General features: G+C 40.8%; 1 gene segment (V, D, J or C); it reads left to right on the top strand.

The window, feature by feature from the left end:
• Window positions 1-1,448: 1,448 nt before the first annotated feature.
• On the top strand, window positions 1,449-20,346 carry LOC148135762 (Ig heavy chain C region-like). The segment is given in 7 exon segments: window positions 1,449-1,578; window positions 1,707-2,019; window positions 3,225-3,277; window positions 13,494-13,799; window positions 16,899-17,210; window positions 19,155-19,463; window positions 19,920-20,346. Coding segments are annotated over 7 exon segments (1,734 nt in total).
• Window positions 20,347-20,859: the final 513 nt, after the last annotated feature.

The raw sequence follows: 20,859 nt of genomic DNA on the forward strand, positions 1-20,859 counted from the left end.
GCATTTCACTTGGCATTTCTCCCTTTAAAAGGAAAGTCACTGAATACAGCATTCACTGTATGACTATCAGAAAACAGGACATTGAATGCAGTGACGTTCTGGTTAGTTCAGCCTGTTTATTGAGTATCTTTAAAGCTCCTGAAAATGAAGTTAATGGATCCAAAATCCCACATTGCAGTAACATTTGTTATCATCTCAAAGTAAATTAACAAAATTCAATTGGTTCAAACTCACATCACTTGTTACACCATTCACTGATTCATGTATCTCATTAAAACTGAGTGGGCCCTTTATACATGGTTAACACTGGTGTAGTGTAACCGTGAATTTTTGCTGATTTTTATGAGTTAACTGCCCTGTCAGAGCTATCAGTGAGCAGAGAAATGTACTGTTTATAACCTACATTCGTAGTAATTATTACTGTAATACTCTCTAACTTAACCAAACATTCCTGATGTACCCAGACTGTTACCTGCCATGGTTTAGACGTTGAGGGTTTAAAAAAAAAGTTATGGACTGTCTTGTTCTAGTTCATTTGATGCTCTTTCAAATGTTTACCTCGGTGTTATGTATCACTGCGGACTCACATTTTGTTTCTCAGGCACACAGCTTTCCTTTACTGTGCATTTTAGTGTCGGAGCAATTTGAAAAAGAAATGCAGGGAGAGACATTCTGCAATGTAAGGAGGTGCTTCTAATCTCCGGGTCCAAACTGTTTAGTGACATATACTCACATTCTGAACATAGTCACTTTAGACATGCTCCATATTCGGTTGCCAAAACTGAATTTAGAAACGCAGATTAGAAATGGTTTGTTATTTTGTAATGTGAGAGAGACTTTGAGTGACAGCAAAAATAAAGTCATTCATTTTGTTGGCTAATAATATTATTGAAGTTCTTTTTAGCTTTATCTGCTGTGGTGGAATGTAGGATTAAAGGGAGTTAACTTCTAATTGAATATTCTTAATATAATCACTTTGGACACGCTCTGTACTCAGTTGACTAAATTGAATTTTGAAATGTCTAGTATGAATGACATGTTATTTTTTAGTGCGACAGAGACTTGCAGTGTCCAGGGAAGAAAATCTGAACTGTTTTATTAGCTAGTTATATGTTTGAACTTTAATTTTAGTTTTATCTGCTTGTGAATGAATGTAGAAATAAAGGGAGCTAACTTCCAGTTGAATGGTTTTTTTTAAACAAAATACAGGCAACTATCAAGTGAAACAGACCTGAAGCTACTCAAATTTACTTCCAAAGAAGCTATTCAGCAAAACAAATATCCCAAGATGTGTATGCGTCCATGTTTAAGCAGAACCTCATGTAAAGACATGACCCCATGTGTTCGGGCTGTCCAAGCTGATACCAGGATCCAGTCTGAGCCTCCAGCAGGAAACCAACAGGCGGAAGCTGTAAGCCTGCCCCTTCCAATGGCCATATAAATCCTGGGCACTGGACCGTAATTCAACACTCCTGGGTCGGATCTGTTTAGAAAGATCTTAGCAGAACCGCTTCCCACAAGTTATCAGAATGATTGTGTCGACACTTTTTCTCAGTTTGTTACTGACTTTCTTATCATGTGAGTGTTTGTTGTTCAAGTCTCTCTTTGTTACTGTCTCAATGTTAGTCTACGGCAGGAATGTAAAAGACTCAGCTATCATTTCACCAACATTAATGCTCATGGTTTATTTGTTTTCTTTTTTAAAGGTGTCCAGTCGGAGGTTGTTTTGACCCAGCCAGAGGCAGAGACTGACCGTCCCGCAGGCAGCCTGAAACTGACCTGTAAAACCAGCGGGTTCAATCTTGGCAGCTACTACATGCACTGGGTCCGACAGGTTCCCGGACAGGGTCTGGAGTGGCTGCTGGACTACTATAGTTCATCCAGCAGTAACTATGCACCAGCGATTAAGGGTCGATTTACTGCGTCCAAAGACACTTCAAACAACATTTTCGCGTTGGACATGGGGAACCTGAAGATCGAAGACACCGCCATCTATTACTGTGCAAGAGACCACAGCGGGAGGAACCAGGACTGGACCCGTTCAAAAACAGCTCGAGGGAACATTTTGTCAATTCCATCATAAACTGACGGTCAGTACGAGTTTTAAATGCAATTATACCAACTGCGATCTGAAGCAGACCTCAGGCTGCCTCTTACAAAACTATCAAAGAGGAAATGTACCATTTAAACTAGCAAACTGGTGACACAATGGGACAATGTTTTGGGCATGTCATATGTACTGCTAACACTTCCATCAATTAAATGCTCGGACAAAATGTTAGTTTTAATATATCTGACAGCTCAGGAAATCACTGCTAATTGTTATGTCAACTATGGCATTCATTCTAAACATGATCAGAACTAAATGGCTCTTTCAAATGAAAATTGAGACCTCGAGTAAAGAACAGAGAATGAGTGTACTGGTCTACATCATTGTGATACTACAGTGGGTCACAGTGTTGTGCACAGCGACATCCTCATACAAAAACCACTGACAAGTGTTTATCTCAAATTGGTGATTTCTACCATGGCAGGAGCGAGAAATAATGTGAGATGCAATATAAACGCAATCCAGTAGTGCTAGTTTGTACAAATGTATAATTTTTTCTACCTTCTTCGTGTTGATTGTCAAGTTAAATACAGACCAAACCTGGAAAAGTATTCCAAGCTTTCAAAATACAATGAATCGTAAAAGCTGAAATAACACACTGAATCATTTTTAGAGGAGTCTGAATCACTGCTTTCTAGGAAGTGAAGAAATTCTCTGCATTTTACAGTTTACAGTCTGTCATAGTATTTGACACAACGTGTCTCACAGTGATATAACTGGGGTGACACTGCAATTATGATCAATACAAAAACCTATTCAGCCTCCATTGTTTGAAACTGGTCAGTGATTACTTCTACAAACCGTCTTAACTTGCAGTGCAGTATTAGTTCTGTGCGGTTTAATGCCAGTATCACTATTTAATTTGTAAAAGTGTTGGGTAATTATCGATACACCAGTTGGGGATTTTGAGAATCAGCTCATGTGTTACTCTGTGAAGTATAAAACAGTATTAAAATTTATCAAGAATGATCAGAATTCACTAGCGCAATTATGTGATGAAGATTTATCGTGACTTTATTTTGGCTGTGGTTCTGAAAATTTAAAATGATGGTAGATTTTTGATTTGTTTTATACAGAGCTAGTTATTGTGTGACCCAGTCCAGAGGATGTAACACTGTGACTATCTTGATTACTGGGGCCAAGGGACCATGGTGACAGTGACTTCAGGTAAGACCCTTGAACTTTCTTAGTGACTTTTTAAAAACTTTCTATTCATGTGACTAATTTCTGAATTAAATGAAACTCAGATTCTGTGCTAAGTTTGGTTTGGTTCGGATTGATTTTTGTTCAGACTGATTACAGACTTCAGTTAAGGCTCAGCAAATAGTTACAATGGGGATGATGGAGTCAGTTACTCGGTGTATCTCTTTTTTTGATCAGATGGGCATTCTGTTTGGCTGGGTTACTTGAAACACCTAATGTCTCTTAATCAGTCAGCTATAAATAATGTTTAATGTCAGTGACACCCTGACTGTGAGTTTTATTATCAACAACAAACGCTAAGAATTCAAAGATGTTCGAGACATTACTGAACATGATTAAAATATGCTAAAATATCATTATTCACTTCGTGAATATATGTTCTTACCCTGATTATATTTTCGCATTTATTTTGTTAATTAGTTGATGACAAGCAGGTTAGAAACTGTCATAAAATTTTCTTGCAGTGCTATATTGCATTCTGTTGATTAGATTCTGAGTTTGTTTTACTTGATTCTGTTGAATTGAGTTGATTGGATTTTGGCTTTGTTTTAGTTGGTTCGGTTTGAACTGTGTTGATTGGATTCTGACTTTATTTTTACTTGGTTTTGTTGAATTGTGTTGATTGGCTTTTGAAATTGTTTTATTTGATTCTGTTGAATTGAATTGTTTGGATTCTGATTATGTTTCATTCAAATCTGTTGTTTTGAGTTGATTGGATTCTGATTTTATTTTCCTTGATTCTGTTGAATTGAGTTGATTGGATCTTATTCAGTTTGTGAAATTGATCAGCGTTTTTATGCTTTCTGTAATCGGTGTTTTCTCTCTGGTGAGGAGATTGACTCTCTGGATTACTTTTCATTCCCAATATTTGTGAAGTTCTTTGGTTTTTCTGCATTTGTTAAACTTATATGACACATTTTTCTCTGCTTGATTGAAAACATTACATCCATTTGTAACGGTCTGAAAAACAACCTAACGCAGAAACCCGGAAGTGTGAGAAATGAAAAAAACGAGTTTTTAATGCATTGACTTTTAAAAGAAAACTCAGTTCTAATAGTAAACTAACTGAATTTTGTTTTGAGTAGCCTCATTCAAAATAAAATTTGGGACTAAAATCTGAAACTGCAGAATTGGTCAGATTAAGTAATTAAAACTAACTTAAAATTATAATGTGGTAATATTTGTCCATTCAATAATTTTGTTTTGACCATGAAGTGATTAATCAATATATGCCTTCAACCGCTCTACTGTGTGCTGCACAAGATTGTCATGATCAGGAAGGGTGTACAGGTTGGAAATAAATTGAACTGTTGCCAGAAACGTTACAGCTTTAAGTGTTAAGTCCCCTCACAAACAAGGCTGCTGTTATGACTTGTTATTTCTATTCAATTTAATCATTAGTTTGCTGGATTCTGAACAGCTTTGTTAGACTTCAATTTGTTTTTTTTTGTGAGGTTACATCATGTTCTTGGTTCTGTTGAAAATGTTTGCAGAGCTAGTTCTGCTGCAAACACACCATGTTGTGATCTGGTGATCATTGATCTGTTGAGGAGGGACTGTGCTTGGGTAACATTAAATATGTTATATTTGGGAAACCGTTTCTGGTTTCTACATTGTTTTTGCAATGTTAACACGGTTGGTGACAGTGAACCGCTCCAGGTTCCTCATTCAATGCAATCAGCATGCGAGGTGAAATTTCATAAAGCCTATTATTAAGTGAAAGGCAAATCGCAAAGGTTTTAGAAATGAAGGGAAAACAGATACCTTCGGGCGCCATTTTTACTTAAAAGTAATAATTAAGGATTAATCTAATCCATGCTTTACAATCCAAATTCAGAACCCCACTATCAATCACAGGGTGTGTTTTTTAACAGTTTACAAGTCATAGAGAAATATAAATAGAATTCCAAAAGTCTAATGTTCTAATAGTTCTTGCTCTTGAGCAAAAATGCCATGACTGTGTTATAATTGATCAACACACACCTTTCAATTCCGCTGTACACTGCATACATATTTTTCTGGCTGGAAAAGATCATTGGCAAAGACCATTTGGAAATTCTGCTCAATTCTATGAAGAACAGGTCAGTTTCACTGCTTTGATCAGTTTCACACGTAACTTGAGTTAATTAATTGTTATGTCCCTGATTAAACTAGATTTACTGGATAAAATAAAACATTAACTGAATTATGTAATCTGCACAGTGCTTTAGGTGTTCCCAATCTGTGCATTTTAAATAAATAGTTACATTTTACAACAAAATATCAACTGAAGAGTCATTCTTTCGGAGCAACTGCTATAGTGAATTATGTGACCAAGGCCAAATTTTGAATTAATTAAAATAATCCATTCATGACCTCGCAGGGCAGCAAGGTGGCTCAGTGGTTGGCACTGCTGCCTCACAGTGCCAGGGTCCCAAATTCGATCCCACCCTCGGGTGACTGCCTGTGTGGAGTTTGCACATTCTCCCTGTGTCTGCGTGGGTTTCCTTCGGGCACTCTGGTTTCCTACCACAGTCCAAAAGATGTGCAGGTCAGGTGATTGGCTGTGCTAAATTGTACACAGTGTTCAGGGATGTGTCGGTTAGGGTGCATTAGTCAGGGGTAAATATAAATTAGGGGGAATGGGTCTGGGTGGGCTACTTATTGTTCAGAGGGTCAGTGTGGAATTGTTGGGCCAAATGGCCTGTTTCTATACTGTAGGAACCCTACTCTTAAAACCATGGGAGTGCTTGCTGCAAACGCAGAGAATTCATTTTACATCGATGTGTTCAGACGGATGCAGTGTTCACAAATTTGCAGAAGACATGAACTAGAGGATAACAGAGCACATGGTTTATTCAGACACTGAAAATAGAGTAATATTTATTTTAATTAATATACTTGACCGATTTATTGCAATGTAGCGATCGGAAGGAATCTGCTCACATTAGTTAAGTGTGACAATCATTTAGATTAGATTTCCTGCAGTATGTATTGGGCCATTTGGCCCAACAAGTCCACACCGACCCTCTGAAGAGTAATCCACCCTGACCCATTCCCCTTCCCTATATTTACCCCTGACTAATGCACCTAACATGATGGACGATACAGCATGACCAGTTCACCTGACATGCACATCTTTGGATTGTGGGAGGAAACACACACAGACACAGGGGAGATTGTGTAAACTCCACATAGGCAGTCACCCGAGGCTGGAACCGAGCCTGGGTACTTGAATCTGTGAGGCAGCAGTGCCCACATTTACTTAGACATCCGCTAAAGTGGGCAACTCCAGACAGAAGCATATTTTCAATTCATACCTTTTTAAACATTTTCGTTCATTAAAAGCAGTTAACAAAAAAATGACCTTGCCCTAATTCCTTCAACAGAAATGCTTTCCACACTGGAATGCAGTATTGACTTTATGCAGTGCATGCAAAATCTCCACAGTTCAAGGAACGTTTTAAGAATATGTAAAAACAATTTAGAGAATCATCATTTCCTCCGGATCTGTGCTTTAATTGGCGATATTTCCCACCTCAATAATTTTGTTAAATACAATGACTTATTAAGTTTATTAACTCAGTGGTTATTTATGTTCATTGTGAACACATTCTCATTCACATTAATCCACTGGTTAGTTCCTCTGATGAATGTTCAGTTACAGTGAATATATTTGACATGAGGAGTTGAGCAATGTATCCTCTAGGATTAAGTCTGTTGTGCAGTTTGTTTAAGTGCTATCTCTGACTAACTTGTCAATGGTCCTGACCATTTGTAAATTGTCCAGTTCGGATACCTGAATCTCAGATAGTTCAATTTTATCTTGAGCTTCAAAACCACTTTTATCTGCCAGAAATACAATATTCGATTAGGTGCCTCAGAATTGAGAGCCCTGACTAAGTTGTTCCAATCAGAACGAACGTTTCAGGAACAAAAGGCAGATAGCAAGTGTTTTGAAATTGGTTGTTGGCAACAAGAGATATTTGATTGAGCGAGGCAGAGGGAAATATGCTGCATATTTTCTTTGTGCCTCAGTTATGCAGGACATGTTTCGTGGCACAATGTAGAATCAGAATTTTTTGCATCTTATTATTTGAAAACCTATTATCAGCTTTTAATGTCACTGGCAACGGTCATATTACACTTCAAAACATTTTAATCTTTTCCAAACTAAGTAGACCGTCTGGTGCAGCAACATTCACAGGGGAAAGAGGAAGGGAGTTCTAGGTTGGAATCCATCCAGTGACATGCAATTCCTAAATTTATTCCTCTGTAGTTCCCATAGAGTTTGAACAATTTGGAGCTGCTGTCAAAGCATTCTTCGATAAATGTTGAAATGGTACTTTCATTGTACAAACATTCTGGAACAATCCCTGGTTGTTGGAAGGTGATAATAACTAACATGGTTTATGTACTGTCAAAACAGGTGGGCTGTGTTCTCCGTGATAGTGTCAAGCTCATTGTGTTCAGGTCTGTTGTGATGTTGTAGTAGAGTCCCTGATTCTGTGCCAGGTGGCCTGTGTTCACTTACAACCTGTTAGAGAGGTATGTAACACAATCTCTTATCAGGTTACTTCAGTGCAAGAAAGCAGATTGACATGTCTGGGTGTTTGTTGGAATTCCACTCACAGAGGCCAATGAAATCTATTCAATCGCTGTCCTGACTTGTGTCTCTTAGATATTAAACAGAAGTTTGGTGGTTAGCAGCTTTTTCCAGATCAATATTTGTTCACAAGCTTTTGGGCATCGCTAGATGGTGTTAATGGAGTAAGTGCTCAAAGAAATCCCAGCTTTTGACTTGCTGTTATGACAATATCATTTATAACTAATCCAGAATGAATCATTTTCGAAGCATATTTGATGAGATTATGCTTAGGCTGTTTTACTTTATATTAAACCAGTGCTGGAGCTGAATTTGATTGTTCAGTACGGTGGGAGTTCCGCTGAATCCAACACTTGCAGCAGATGGTGAAAGCTTTTCAGTTGGTCTTCAATTGCTATCTCAGACCATCCAGTATCTCTGCTAAGAATTCTTTTTCCAACAGGAGTCAAGCCAATGTAATCACTGTTTATCTCAACAGGTGTGAGCTCTTGTGCCAAAAACATGAAAACAATTTGGTGAAGGGGGGGAGGGGTTCTCTGGATGCGAAAGGTTAACCTTGCCTTCTCTCCCCAGGAGCTGCTAGACCTGCTGAGTTTCTTCAGAAATTTCTGTCTTTATTTTGGTTTTCTAGCATTTAAAGTTTGTTGTTTCATTGAAATAAGTTGTGTTCGATGAAGCACGTTCTTCAGAGAAAAGATGCATTTGAACAAATTGCGAATGTTCAGAGATATTAAATATCAGAGAATCATTGAATTTGACCGCCCTGATCTCGAGCTCTAGTTTCACAAGAAACTATTATGAAGTAACAACACACTCCAGAGCGCAGTGGCTGCTGTAAGTGGGTGGAAGTTATTTTGATCACTCAGATAGAGAATGTCAATGATCCCGTTCCAAATAATCAACAGAAGGTTTTTTTTTAAAGCATGTGTGAAACAATTAATTTGTTGAAATATTTTAATAAAAAGTGTTCGCCGCCAGTGCTAGCTTAATGAATGACACAATGATAGGAAGGTAGGAGCAAGAGGAGGGCACTCAGCCCCTCGAGCTGTTCCACCACTTACTTAGATCATGGAGCATCTGTGAGCTAAATCCACAGGTCTCCCTTTGGCTAAAACTCTTCAACACCTTTTATTAACAAGCAAAAACTATCCCAGATTTACTGATTCGACTGCCCGTAACAAAGGGAGACACCATTTCTGAAAGACATTCCTGTGAGTACTGTGACACAATGAGGCTGGAATTAATTGCTCATGAAAGTAAACTTTCAATCTCTGACAATTTCCAATTGAAACATCCCAATCATCATATTTCATTAATTTTACACTATACTTCCCTGGAATAAGGAAATATAATGTGTGATTGCCTTGCTAAAAATGAGGGAAGCTTCATTCCTATTACATGATTAAGAAATAGCTCTGTTCATTCTGTGAAAACACAGTCAAATCACACAAAAGGAAACCATGTCATCTTGTGTAGACACACAAGTGCCTCAAATAATTTTCAATTCTTCCAGTGGTTGTTTGAATCTCTAGACAGGTGTGGAAGTGTCAGACTTTTTATATCGCCTTGAGAAACCAGTTATCATCAGCCTATTTGAATTGCTGAAGTTTGTGTGGTATTAGCACATTCACAGCGCTGTTAGGAAGTGAGTCCCATGGCTGTGATTGAGGAAGAGGAAACGGCAGAGAAATAGTTGATAGTCAAGTTGAAGTCTAATTTGGAGGAGAGCTTTCAGGTGAAGCATTTACATGCATGTGCGCCCTTATCCTCAAGGATCACAGTTTTGGAACATGCTGCCGAAGGGACATGTCAGCATGCAAAATGGAAGCTGAAGAAGGCCCCTCGGCCCCTCTAGAATGCTATTCCATTCATGGGATCATCATTAATCTTGCTGCTCACCATTCTTCCCAACACACCGATAATATTGAACCTGATTGTTTACTGTTCAGCCAAAGAATGGTGAAGCTTTGGAATTCTCCACCACAGAAATTGATTAAGGACAAAACATTAAATGATTTCAATAAGGAGATAGATTCCTTCAATCCTTAAAAAAATGCTCCGGATATGTGGGAGAAAGGCAAACAGGGTACAATATTGGTTGAAAGCCATGAAAACATGGAATGGGGCATGGTTTGTAAGTTTGCACGTAACACCAACATTGGTGGTATAATTGGCAGTGAAAGTTATCTAAACGTACAATGAGATCTTGATTAGCTGGGCCAATGGGCTGAGGAGTGGCAGATGGAGTGTAATTTAAATGAATACGACGTGTTTCTTTTTGAGAAGACAAATCAGGTCACAACTTACAGAGTTAATGGTCGGGCACTGGATAGTGATGTTGAACACAGGGCCCTGAGGGTCCAGACTCATAGAGTCTTACAGAGTTCATGGTAAGGCACTGGGTAGTGATATTGAACACTGAGGACACTGAGGGTTCAGACTCATAGATTCTTGAAAGCGTTGTCTCAAGTAGCTAGTGTGTTGAAGGTGTTTGGCACATGTACCTTCATTGGTCAGAGCACTGAGTGCAGGAGTTGGAGCCTCATGTTGTACCTGTCCAAAACATTGGAATGAACTGCCAGAGGAAGTGGTAAATGCAGAGATAGGTTCAACATTTAGAAGACATTTGAACAGCTCCAGGAACTGGATAGGTCGGGATGGATATGGGCCAAAGGCAGGCAAGTGGAATTAGTTTAATTTGGGAACTCTGGTCAGCATGGATGAGCTGGACCAAAGGAACTGTTTCTGTGCTGTACGACTTTATGACTCACTGACTTTATGGTGGAGTAGGCTCAAAGTTGGAAGGTGGTGAGCAAGTGAGGGGCTAGATTGGGCATGTGGGAGAATTTGGGCTGGTAGGCTGTGAGGTGTTGGCTGGCTGCTGGGTAAGCTTGCATGCACTCTGTCTGGCAAGGTGGCATCAAGGTAAATGGTAATGGTCACAGGATAATTTGGTCGAATTGTGCTTGGTAGGTGAGGGGTAGTTTGAGCTGAAATGCAGGAGGTCTGTCTTTGCCAGGCTGGTTAGTGCAGAGGTGGGCAGTGTGCCAGGCTGGTTAGTGCAGAGGTGGGCAGTGTGCCAGGCTGGTTAGCGTAGAGCTGGGCAGAGTGCCAGGATGTTTCAGGGGTGGAAGGTCACTGTAATGAAGTGACAGGGGGACGTGTTGTCAAAATGCAAAGCTCAGAGTCTGGCAAAATGGTGGGTTGTAAAGCACAGATGCGAAAGGAGCTGGGATGCAATGTGCACAGGTTGACTTGGGTAAGATGAGAGGTCAGTGATCATGGACTGAGGTCACGTCTTGGGTAGTGGGCTTTTGTCCGAGGTTGTGAAAATGATGGTGCCAGGTCCAGTCAGGGCCAGACTCACCATGGGCCAGGTGCAGGGCGGCAGGAGTGTAAATGACTGAAAGGAATTGAGATCATATGTCCATCTGGAATATAGAACATAGAACATTACGGTGCAGTACAGGCCCTTCAGCCCTCGATGTTGCGCTGACCTGTGGAACCAATCTGAAGCCTATCTATCCTACACGATTCCATTTTCATCCACATGTTTATCCAATGACCTTTTAAATGCCCTTAAAGTTGGCGAGTGTACTATTGTTGCAGGCAGTGTGTTCCATGGCCCTACTACTCTCTGAGTAAAGAAACAACCTCTGACATCTGTCATCAATGTCCTCTCCTGCTAGCCATCACTATTCAAGGAAAAAGACTTTCACTGTCCACTCTCTGTTTATCTTTTATGTCTCAGTTAAGTAACCTCTCAACCTTCTTCTCAAATACAAACAGCCTCAAGACCCTCATCCTTCCCTCATTAAACCTTCCCACCATACCAAACAACATCCTGGTAAACCTCCTCTCAACTCTTCCAAAGCTTCCACATTCTCCCTATAATGTGGTGACCAGAACAGTACACAATACTCCCAAGTGCAGCCACACCAGAGTTTTGTACAGCCGCAGCCTAACCTCATGGTTCTGAAACTCATTCCCTCTATCGATGAAAGCCAACACAAATTATGCCTTCTTAACAACTCTATCAAACTGGCTGGCAACTTTTAGGGATCTATGTACATGGACACCGAGATCTCTCTGCTCAGCTACACTACCAATATGGATTGCCTTGGATGTGTTTTGTGTGATAGGGGTTGTGTGTTCCGGGCATGAATGGATGTATAGCAGGGTAGGGTTTGTCAATGTGAGTGGGAATTTAGGTCTAGACAGAGTAAGTGCAGTGGTTAGTCTGAGACATGAGGTTTGGTGGTGAACTGTGTGTCAGTTTGATAGTTATTAAAGTTAAAGATTACTTGTTCATTTCTCAAATCATATTTACGTAAATACTCAGCTGTAACACTCCAAAGTCTCTGAACCTTAATGGTCCTCCATTTTTCAGAGGCCTCCAGAATTCAGATAATTGTAAATGAGATGTTTCAACTTCCAGACAATTGGCATGAGTTCAGCCGTGACAGCCATCCTCCCCGTCCCAGTGCTCAGATCCTGCCTGTGCTGCTGCTGCAGTGACCTTCCTCCCAGAGAGAACATTCTACCTTGCATTGATAAGTGAGGAAGGCTCACTGGGCCTGAATTCCAAGTATGGGGACGGCAAACACGAGGGGACACAACTTTAAAGTGAGGGGAGATAGGTATAAGACAGATGTCAGAGGTAGTTTCTTTACTCATTGAGTAATAAGGGTATGGAATGCTTTGCCTGCAACGGTAGTAGATTCGCCAAGTTTAAGTACATTTAAGTCATCATTGGGCTAACATATGGACGTACATGGGATAGTGTAGGTGGGATGCGCTTCAGATTAGTATGACAGGGCAGCGCAACATCGAGGGTCGAAGAGCCTGTACTGCGCTGTAATGTTCTATGTTCTATGATTCACTCTGACTTCTCTCCGGGGGTACTGCCAGCTGTTGGGTATTTCCAGCAGCACGGCACCTCGTGGGGCAGCACGCTGGTTCCGTGGTTAGTGCTGCTGCCTCACAGTGCGAGGGACTCGGGTTCCATTCCAGCCTCGAGTGACTGTCTGTGTGGAGTTGGCACTTTCTCCCCACGTCTGTGTGCGTTTCCTCCCACACTCCAAAGATGTGCAAGTTAGGGGAAATTGCAAATGTTGTGTTCAGTGATTGGGAGGTTAGGTGCATTAGTCAGGGTTAACTGCAGCATAATAGGGTAGGGGAATGTGTCTGGATGCGTTACTTTTCAGAGGGTGGGTGTGGACTTGTTAGCCCAAATGGCCTGTTTGCACACACTGTAGAATTTCGATGAATCTGCATTTCCTTGGTTTGTTTTTTGTGAAATGTCTCTGCTCTTCACAGCAATCCAGTGAAAGTGTCTTCAAACAGTTACTGGGGTGGGAGCAGGATGTTCTTCTTCCTAAACTATATGGTAATGGTCAAGGTCGAGGGCATGTTTCTAAAGAGGGAACCAATGATCATGATCAGCAACTGATAGGAAACAAAAATAAACCCCAGTTATGCTGTCGACTTCAGCGGGAGCATACTGGCAAACGTTTACAGCTGAGGATACATTTGAGTAACTGATAAGGTCAAATTAACAGAAACTAACATCCTCAATTGGTCATTCTATTGTAGAGACACCATCTCCCCCCACGCTTTATGGCCTGGTCTCCTCCTGTCAGGAGCACAACACCGGTTCTGTGATCTTTGGTTGTTTGGCGATGGACTATTCCGCTGACGTCACCAAGGTAACCTGGAAGAAAGGTGGGGAGCTAATCACGACTGGATTGAAGACTTACCCATCAGTGAGAAACAAGAAGGGAACCTATACCCTGAGCAGCCAGTTAACCCTGCCCGACTCAGCGGTAGATTGCCCCAGCAAAATCTCCTGTGAGGTTAAACACAGCGGGTCACATAAGAGCAAAGTAATGCCATGTCCAGGTAAGTGTTGTGGGAACTGAGATAAACAGATCATCTGTGATTAACATGAATAAGGCATTATTTATAACCGTTTTCACAGAATCACCTTATACAGCACAGGAAAAAGGCCCTTTGATCCACCCAATTCACGCCTATCAATAACAGCCACCTAACTATTCCAGTCTCATGTGCCAGCACATGATCCATTGCCTTGTGTGACTTGCCCTTGCAAGGATACTTCATACTTATTATGAAGGGCTCAGTCTCTACATGGCTTATAGGTGCTGAGCTCCAGGCTAACACCACCCTCTGTTTGATTTTGTTTTCCCCTGAGATCCACTTGGAACCTCCTGGCCTTACCTTCACCCTGTGCCCCTGAGGCATTGATCTCTCCATCAAGGGGAAAGGTTTCATCCAGTTTACCCTGTCTATGCCTAAAATAATTCTAGACATCATGATAATCTTCTCCCTAATTCTCCTCTGCTCCAAGGAAAACCCCTGTCCATCTAAACTAGTTTCATAACTAAAACCCTCCAACCCAGGCAAGATCCTGGCAAATCTCATCAATACTGCCTTCAGTGTAATCGCATTCCTTCGATAACATGCACACAACGCTTCAGTATGGCCTAACCAGTGTTTTATTAAGTTCCAGTATCATCTCACCACTCTTCATTGTCAATGTCTAGGCTAATAAAAGCAAATATCCTCCCACTTTCTTAGCCTCTTTATCCAGACGACACAGTACGATAGGGGATCGGTGGGTACATGCACCAAAGATCCTCAGGCCTTTCCAGGGTTCCACTATTCAAAACGTCATACCTCACAGATTCTTCTGCCGAATTACATCACCTTACATTTATTCAGAATAATTTCCATTTGCAACTTTTCTCTTCACATACAACCAACCCTTTTATATCCTCCTGCAATCTAAAGCCATTATGCTCATGATTTACCAACATGACAGTTTTCATTTCATCTGTGAATTCACTGGTTAATCCTCCTAAATTTGAATCTCAATCATTGGTATGTAAGAGAAATAGCAAGGAAATCAACACCAATCCCCACAGAACACCAGGAGACATAGATTTCCAGTCACGCAGACACCCGATGACTATTATCGCCTGCTCCCATCACTCAGCCAGTTCTAGATCCAATCTGTCAAATTAACTCGGATCCCATTGGCTCTGATTATTGCTATCATCTGGACATCGAATTATCTCTATGAAAACTACTATCAAATTGTTACACATGACTTCCTCTCAATAAAACCGTGCTGAAAATTGTTGATTTATCTTGCAAATGAAAACTAATTTCACTTCTCAATAGTTTCCTTACCACTGAGACTAGCTTGACAGATCTGTGTTTTCATTATTTATCCCTTCCTTCGTCCTGCATAACAGTGCAACGTTGGCTGATCTACACTCACTCGGCACAACTGCTGTGGCCAGACAGGAATTCTAAATTATTGTCAGCGACCCAACTATTTCATCCTTTGCATCGCTCAACCACTTGGTATACTTTTCATCTGCCCTGGAAATATAACCACTTTTCATTCAGCAAGACAACACAGAACATCACGTCATGTGTCCTAATTTCTGAAAGTACATCACAATACCCCTCCATGATTTCTGTCCCCACATTGTCCCTCTTCCTAGTGAACACTGACACAACACATTCGTTTTGACCACAACCAAATCCTCCGGCTCCACTCCAATAATAACACTTAATGGGCATTACTGTTTCCCGAATAATTCTTTTATTATGAATGAGTCTGTAACTTTTAAAAATATTTTCCTTTATTTTGACTGCTATTATTTTTTCATGGTCTTTTTTGCTCTTCTAATTCCTTTGTCTTTCAAACTCCCCCTTGCACGTTCTGTACTCCATATTAGTTTCTATTGTTTTGAGATTTCAGTATAGACCGGAGGCCTCCCTTGTTTCTCTTTATCTCCCCCTCCATGCCCTTTGGTGTCCAGAGCCCACTGCATTCTTGGTCCCACGCAGTGGCTTCCTGGGAAATGTCCTCCCTGTGATTTTCCTATCTCTTTATGAAATGTGTCACACTGCTCTGACTCAGATTTACCAATAAGTGTCAGCTTCCAGTCCACTCTGGTCAAGTCATTACCTGATCTTACTAAAACTGTCCTTCCCCTTTTCAGAACTTTGGACCAATTTCTATTCCTTTGCAGTACAATCTGAAATCCAACTGATTTACCATCACTGTCTGCAAAGTGCTCCACCATTGCTGTTTTACCCACTGGGTCCACTTCATTCCCTAAAGTTAAGTTCCGGTTCACCCCTCTCTTGCAAGGTCTGGATTAAAATTCACTGTATTAAACACATACTTTGTTCAAATATTCTCCAGGGGGCATTTTCAGAATTGTGCTCCCTCTAAATTTTTGACAAAATGAATATCCAAGCCTATGCTGAGGAAGTTAAAAACCTCTTTTCTCATTCCCCTATTTAATTTACATGTCTCTGAAATTTGCCCATGTATTTGCACTTGGTATTTTGGACCAATAGTAAGGTCTATCGTGCTCTCCCAGTAGTTATGTTTGCTGTATTTTGGTTTTGAAGTACTGTCCATTTGCCTTTGTTCAAGGAGGTATCCATGATTTCATTTCTCTTTACAGCCTAAAATACTCTTGTCAGAATTGCGACAGAAGCAACATTCTGTACCGCACACCCCCGCCCCCATCATTTTCCATCTTTCCCTGTCTCGCCTGAAGGCACTAAATCCTGGAATATTGAATAGCCACTCCTGCCCGGCTCTCAATATGTCTCCGTGATAGCAACGGTATCATATCTTCATTTATGCCAGTAATTCGTCTGCCTTGTTCATCAGACTCTGTCATTAAAACGAATACCATCCAACGTTGCTATCTCCCTTCTGATGTTACCGGCCTATAGTTTCTGTGCCTCCTTGACTCCCTTGCTGTGTCCTCTAACTTTAGCCTTTCACATTGTCCTGCTGATCTTTCTGTGTGGATCCCAGCTTCTCCAGCACTCTGCACAATTATGATTCCTGTGTCCATTAACCACAAGAAACCTTGATATATGAGAACTGATTGTATTTGTTATGAAATTCGTTAGATAATGTATGTGATGTGTTTCCTAAAGGTCCAGATATTCTCCAACCAACTCTTCTCCTAACTGTGAGCTCCAGTGAAGAAATCGCAAGCAGCAAGTTTGCAACCATCGTCTGTTCAATTATCGAGTTCCATCCGAAGTCAATCTCCATGAGTTGGTTGAAAAATGGCCGACGCTTGGATTCTGGCTTCTTCACGTCTCCCGTGTGTGAGGCGAACGGGAACTTCTCGGTGACGAGTCGGCTGATGGTCCCTTATGGTGAATGGTACAACAGCGCGGTCTATACCTGCCAGGTCACTCATGGAGAGAACACTCAAAGTAAAAACATCACCGCACTCCAGGGTAAGAGACACACACTGAGAGAGCGACAAATCACTCTGAACTCTGATGTGAATCAAACACACTAATTTATCAGGCGTAGTAAACAGCACGGTACAGCTTCTCGTTTCCCAACATGCCACGTATCCCATTTCAGTTTGAGTGTTACATTAGCATTGCTCATAATTCAACCTTTTGGCAAGTCAGAAAAGCATGTTTCCTCTCTGTTGAAGATAGATAGAGAGACAGTGAGCTTTGTTAAATAGTTTGTTGCCTGACCATGCTGGGAGAGGCATTCAGAGTGCTGAATCCTTGCCTGGTAGCCGCTTCAAGGGTAAGTTTGGGGTGGAGGGGGATATTGGAGATATATCTGATTGAAACATAGAAAATACTGAGAGACTGAGGTCGAGTGAATGTGGAATAGATGCTTTGACTGGTAGGCGAGACTAGGACCCAAGGGCACAGTCTCAGGGTCAAAGGGGCACCGTTTAGAACTGAGATGGGGAGGGATTTCTTCAGCCAGAGGGTGATGAGTCTGTGGAACATGTTGCTGCAGAGGGCTGTGGAGGCCAGGCCATTGTGTGTATTCAAGTCAGAGATAGATCGGCTCTTGTTTGGTACGGGGAGAAGGCAGGAGAATGGCTTTAGCCCGAAACGTCGATTTTCCTGCTCGTCGGATGCTGCCTGACCTGCTGTGCTTTTCCAGCATCATTCTGATCTAAACTCTGGATTGACCGAACAGCCTTATTCTGATCCTCTATCAAATTGACGTGGTTAAAATATGCAGTGACCCTTACTTGAAAATAAATCAAAATGCGTTCAATTCTTCATTCCCTGCTCAGGAATGACCTGTTTATTGGACATTGTACGACATCGATTTTTATCTGGTACTGAGCTCTTTAACTTTATTTATGGGATCAGACCACAGACCAAGTGGCTATCACATTTGATGAACTGGGATAAACGTGATCTCACTGAGCTTCTTTAAGATGCTCTCTGTAATTAGTGGATGAGGCAGGAGAATAAATTCTGGTGGGAATGCTACAATAGAGATGAATGAACTAGGAACTCGAGACAGGCTGATTTAGCCTGGTTTGGGGTGGCGATGTTTACACAGTGAGTAGTGGATGTCTATAAAATTAGTGACATTTCCATCGCGTTTGTAGATTAATTTAAGACGCTTTTGTTTGTTTTTTTTCTCTCCTGCTCTATGAAGAAATTAAAAAATGCAGCTTGGTAAATAAAGTGAAAGTACAGACCAGTTATGAACTAACTAAATGGAGGGAAAGACTTAAGGAGATGGGTGTCCTTCTCGATATCCAATGCTGTACTCAATGTCTTGTTTTCAGATCTATTCCAAACACAGCCCACGAGGAACAATGACATAAATTAGAGAATGACATCACACCAATAACCCAAAGTATTTTTAATCATGTTAAATATAATGAACAGAATTTCCATGGCTGTTCACTGCTTCTGTAACACTTTAGAACTCTGCAAAGAGAATAATTATTATTTATTATAATTTGTCCAAAATTTGGGATTTGATTTGGCAGTCAACGTGACCAGCAGCACTTGCACCTAAAGGTTATGAACATGGAAATGAACTCATTATATTCAGATTACTCTTGTCACAAGTATCAATAGATGGTCTTAAGTGAGAGACAAACTCCGAAAGAAAGGTCATTCCATGGGTTACATGATGGTATCTTTGATGATTTTACTTTTTTCACAGGTTTCACTTGTTACAAAGCCAGTGTTCTTTCGGAATAATTACACAGGGTATGTCCTAGGTAATCACAAATGTTTCACAGATCAAAATACATCAACAATAGTAAGCATCGTTTCAGAATAGTTGGAGTTGCCATTTTGAAGGTGGTGTCTTCACCCTGTGAAGGAGTAATCTGAAGATTGGCTGTTTGTATCAGAAAGGGGCATTTTTCATTGACTTTGATTTTTGTTTCATAGAAGATACCGAGTGCCACCCTAACACCGTTAAAATCCTCCCACCACCAGTAGAACAAGTCTTACTGGAGGCGATGGTGACGTTAACCTGCGTTGTGTCCAATCTTCCTTCTGGAGTCAATGTGACCTGGAAACAAGAAAAGAAGCCTCTGAAATCAGAGATTGCTGAGCAGCCTGGACAGAATCCCGACAGCGTGATCAGCAAATTAGACATTTCTACTGAAGCCTGGCTGAGTGGCGTTACTTTTGAATGTGTGGTGTACCATCAGAATCTACCGACTCCGCTGAGAGACTCCATCCACAAGGAGAAAGGTGAGCGGTGAGATTAAAGCACAAAGGATCCCATGTGTAATCCAGATCCAGTTACATCAATGATAGGCTTTGATTGGAAATGAACCAACACCGTTGGGGCCATTAATGATGCATCTGAAGGCAGGATAGCTAAGTAGCTGATTAAGGAAAAGATGGACCAAAGGATATTGTATTCTGATTAAGTCAGATAAGGTGGGAAGAAGCCTGGGTTGTGATGTCACCATCAGCAATGACAAATGGACAGAATGTCCTCGTTGTGGGCTGGAAACTTGGAGACAACTTTCACATTAAACTTTCCTTTTTTTACTGAACAGAATGTGTACCATACTGCTCCTTTAGAAAACAAAAGTGAATAAATCCCAAATTAAACATGGCGTATTTTAATATTTAGTGAAATTGTGATATTGGTTCAGGATTTTTTTTGGTTCATTTATATTTGTCTCCTATATTCTGCAGTGATTAATCCGCTGGAGCCATCAGTGTCGGTCCTCCTGCCACCAACAGAAGAAATCTCCGCTCAGAGGTTTCTCTCCCTCACCTGTTTAGTGAGAGGTTTCTCCCCCCGAGAGATCTTCGTCAAGTGGACAAACAATGACAAGCCGGTGAATCCCAATAACTACAAGAACACCGAGGTGATAGCGGAGAGTGACAACACCTCCTTCTTCATCTACAGCCTGTTATCCATTACAGCGGAGGAGTGGGCCAGCGGTGCTTCTTACTCCTGTGTGGTGGGACATGAAGCGATTCCATTGAAGATCATCAACAGAACAGTCGATAAATCCAGCGGTAAACCGAGTTTTGTAAACATTTCACTTGCACTGATGGACACTGTTAATTCATGTCAATAAAAAATCTCAAAGTTGCATTTAATAATTCAACAGAAGTAATGAAGTGTTTTTTTCCTCCCGTTGTGAGTTAAATACTGAATTTGTTGTTTCTCACTCTGACTTACATTCCATCTGTGTAGTTAAATTGGATTATTAACAGGTCTAGGACGAGTGTCTTGTGCAGTTAATGTTCTCTGCTCAGATACACCCTGGGTCAGAGACAGAGTAAAGCTCACTCATTGCAGGATTCCACCAAGTACATTATTCATCCTAAATCCCTCTGTGACAAAATCTGACAATGTCCATTTTATGTCAAGGGTAGGGCACGAGTTTTGAACTTTGTGTTTTTGATTCCCCCCATTTGACATTCTTACAAAATTCATGTCAGTTTTAAACTGCCAAATTGCACCAATTGGAAATGTAAAGTTAAGACACTTTACGATTGGTATGTTCCAATCAAATTTAATTTTAAAGAATGCAGAACAGTTTGAATGTAACCTTTGTTTCTGGGGAACTGCCAGGGATCTTGCGCCAGCGCATGAGTTGACAGAATGTATCTTCACTTTCAC

Source organism: Chiloscyllium plagiosum, unplaced genomic scaffold, assembly GCF_037043375.1.
Source record: "Chiloscyllium plagiosum isolate Xiang-an unplaced genomic scaffold, Cpla_swu_hap1 HiC_scaffold_48, whole genome shotgun sequence".
Lineage (NCBI taxonomy): Eukaryota > Metazoa > Chordata > Chondrichthyes > Orectolobiformes > Hemiscylliidae > Chiloscyllium > Chiloscyllium plagiosum.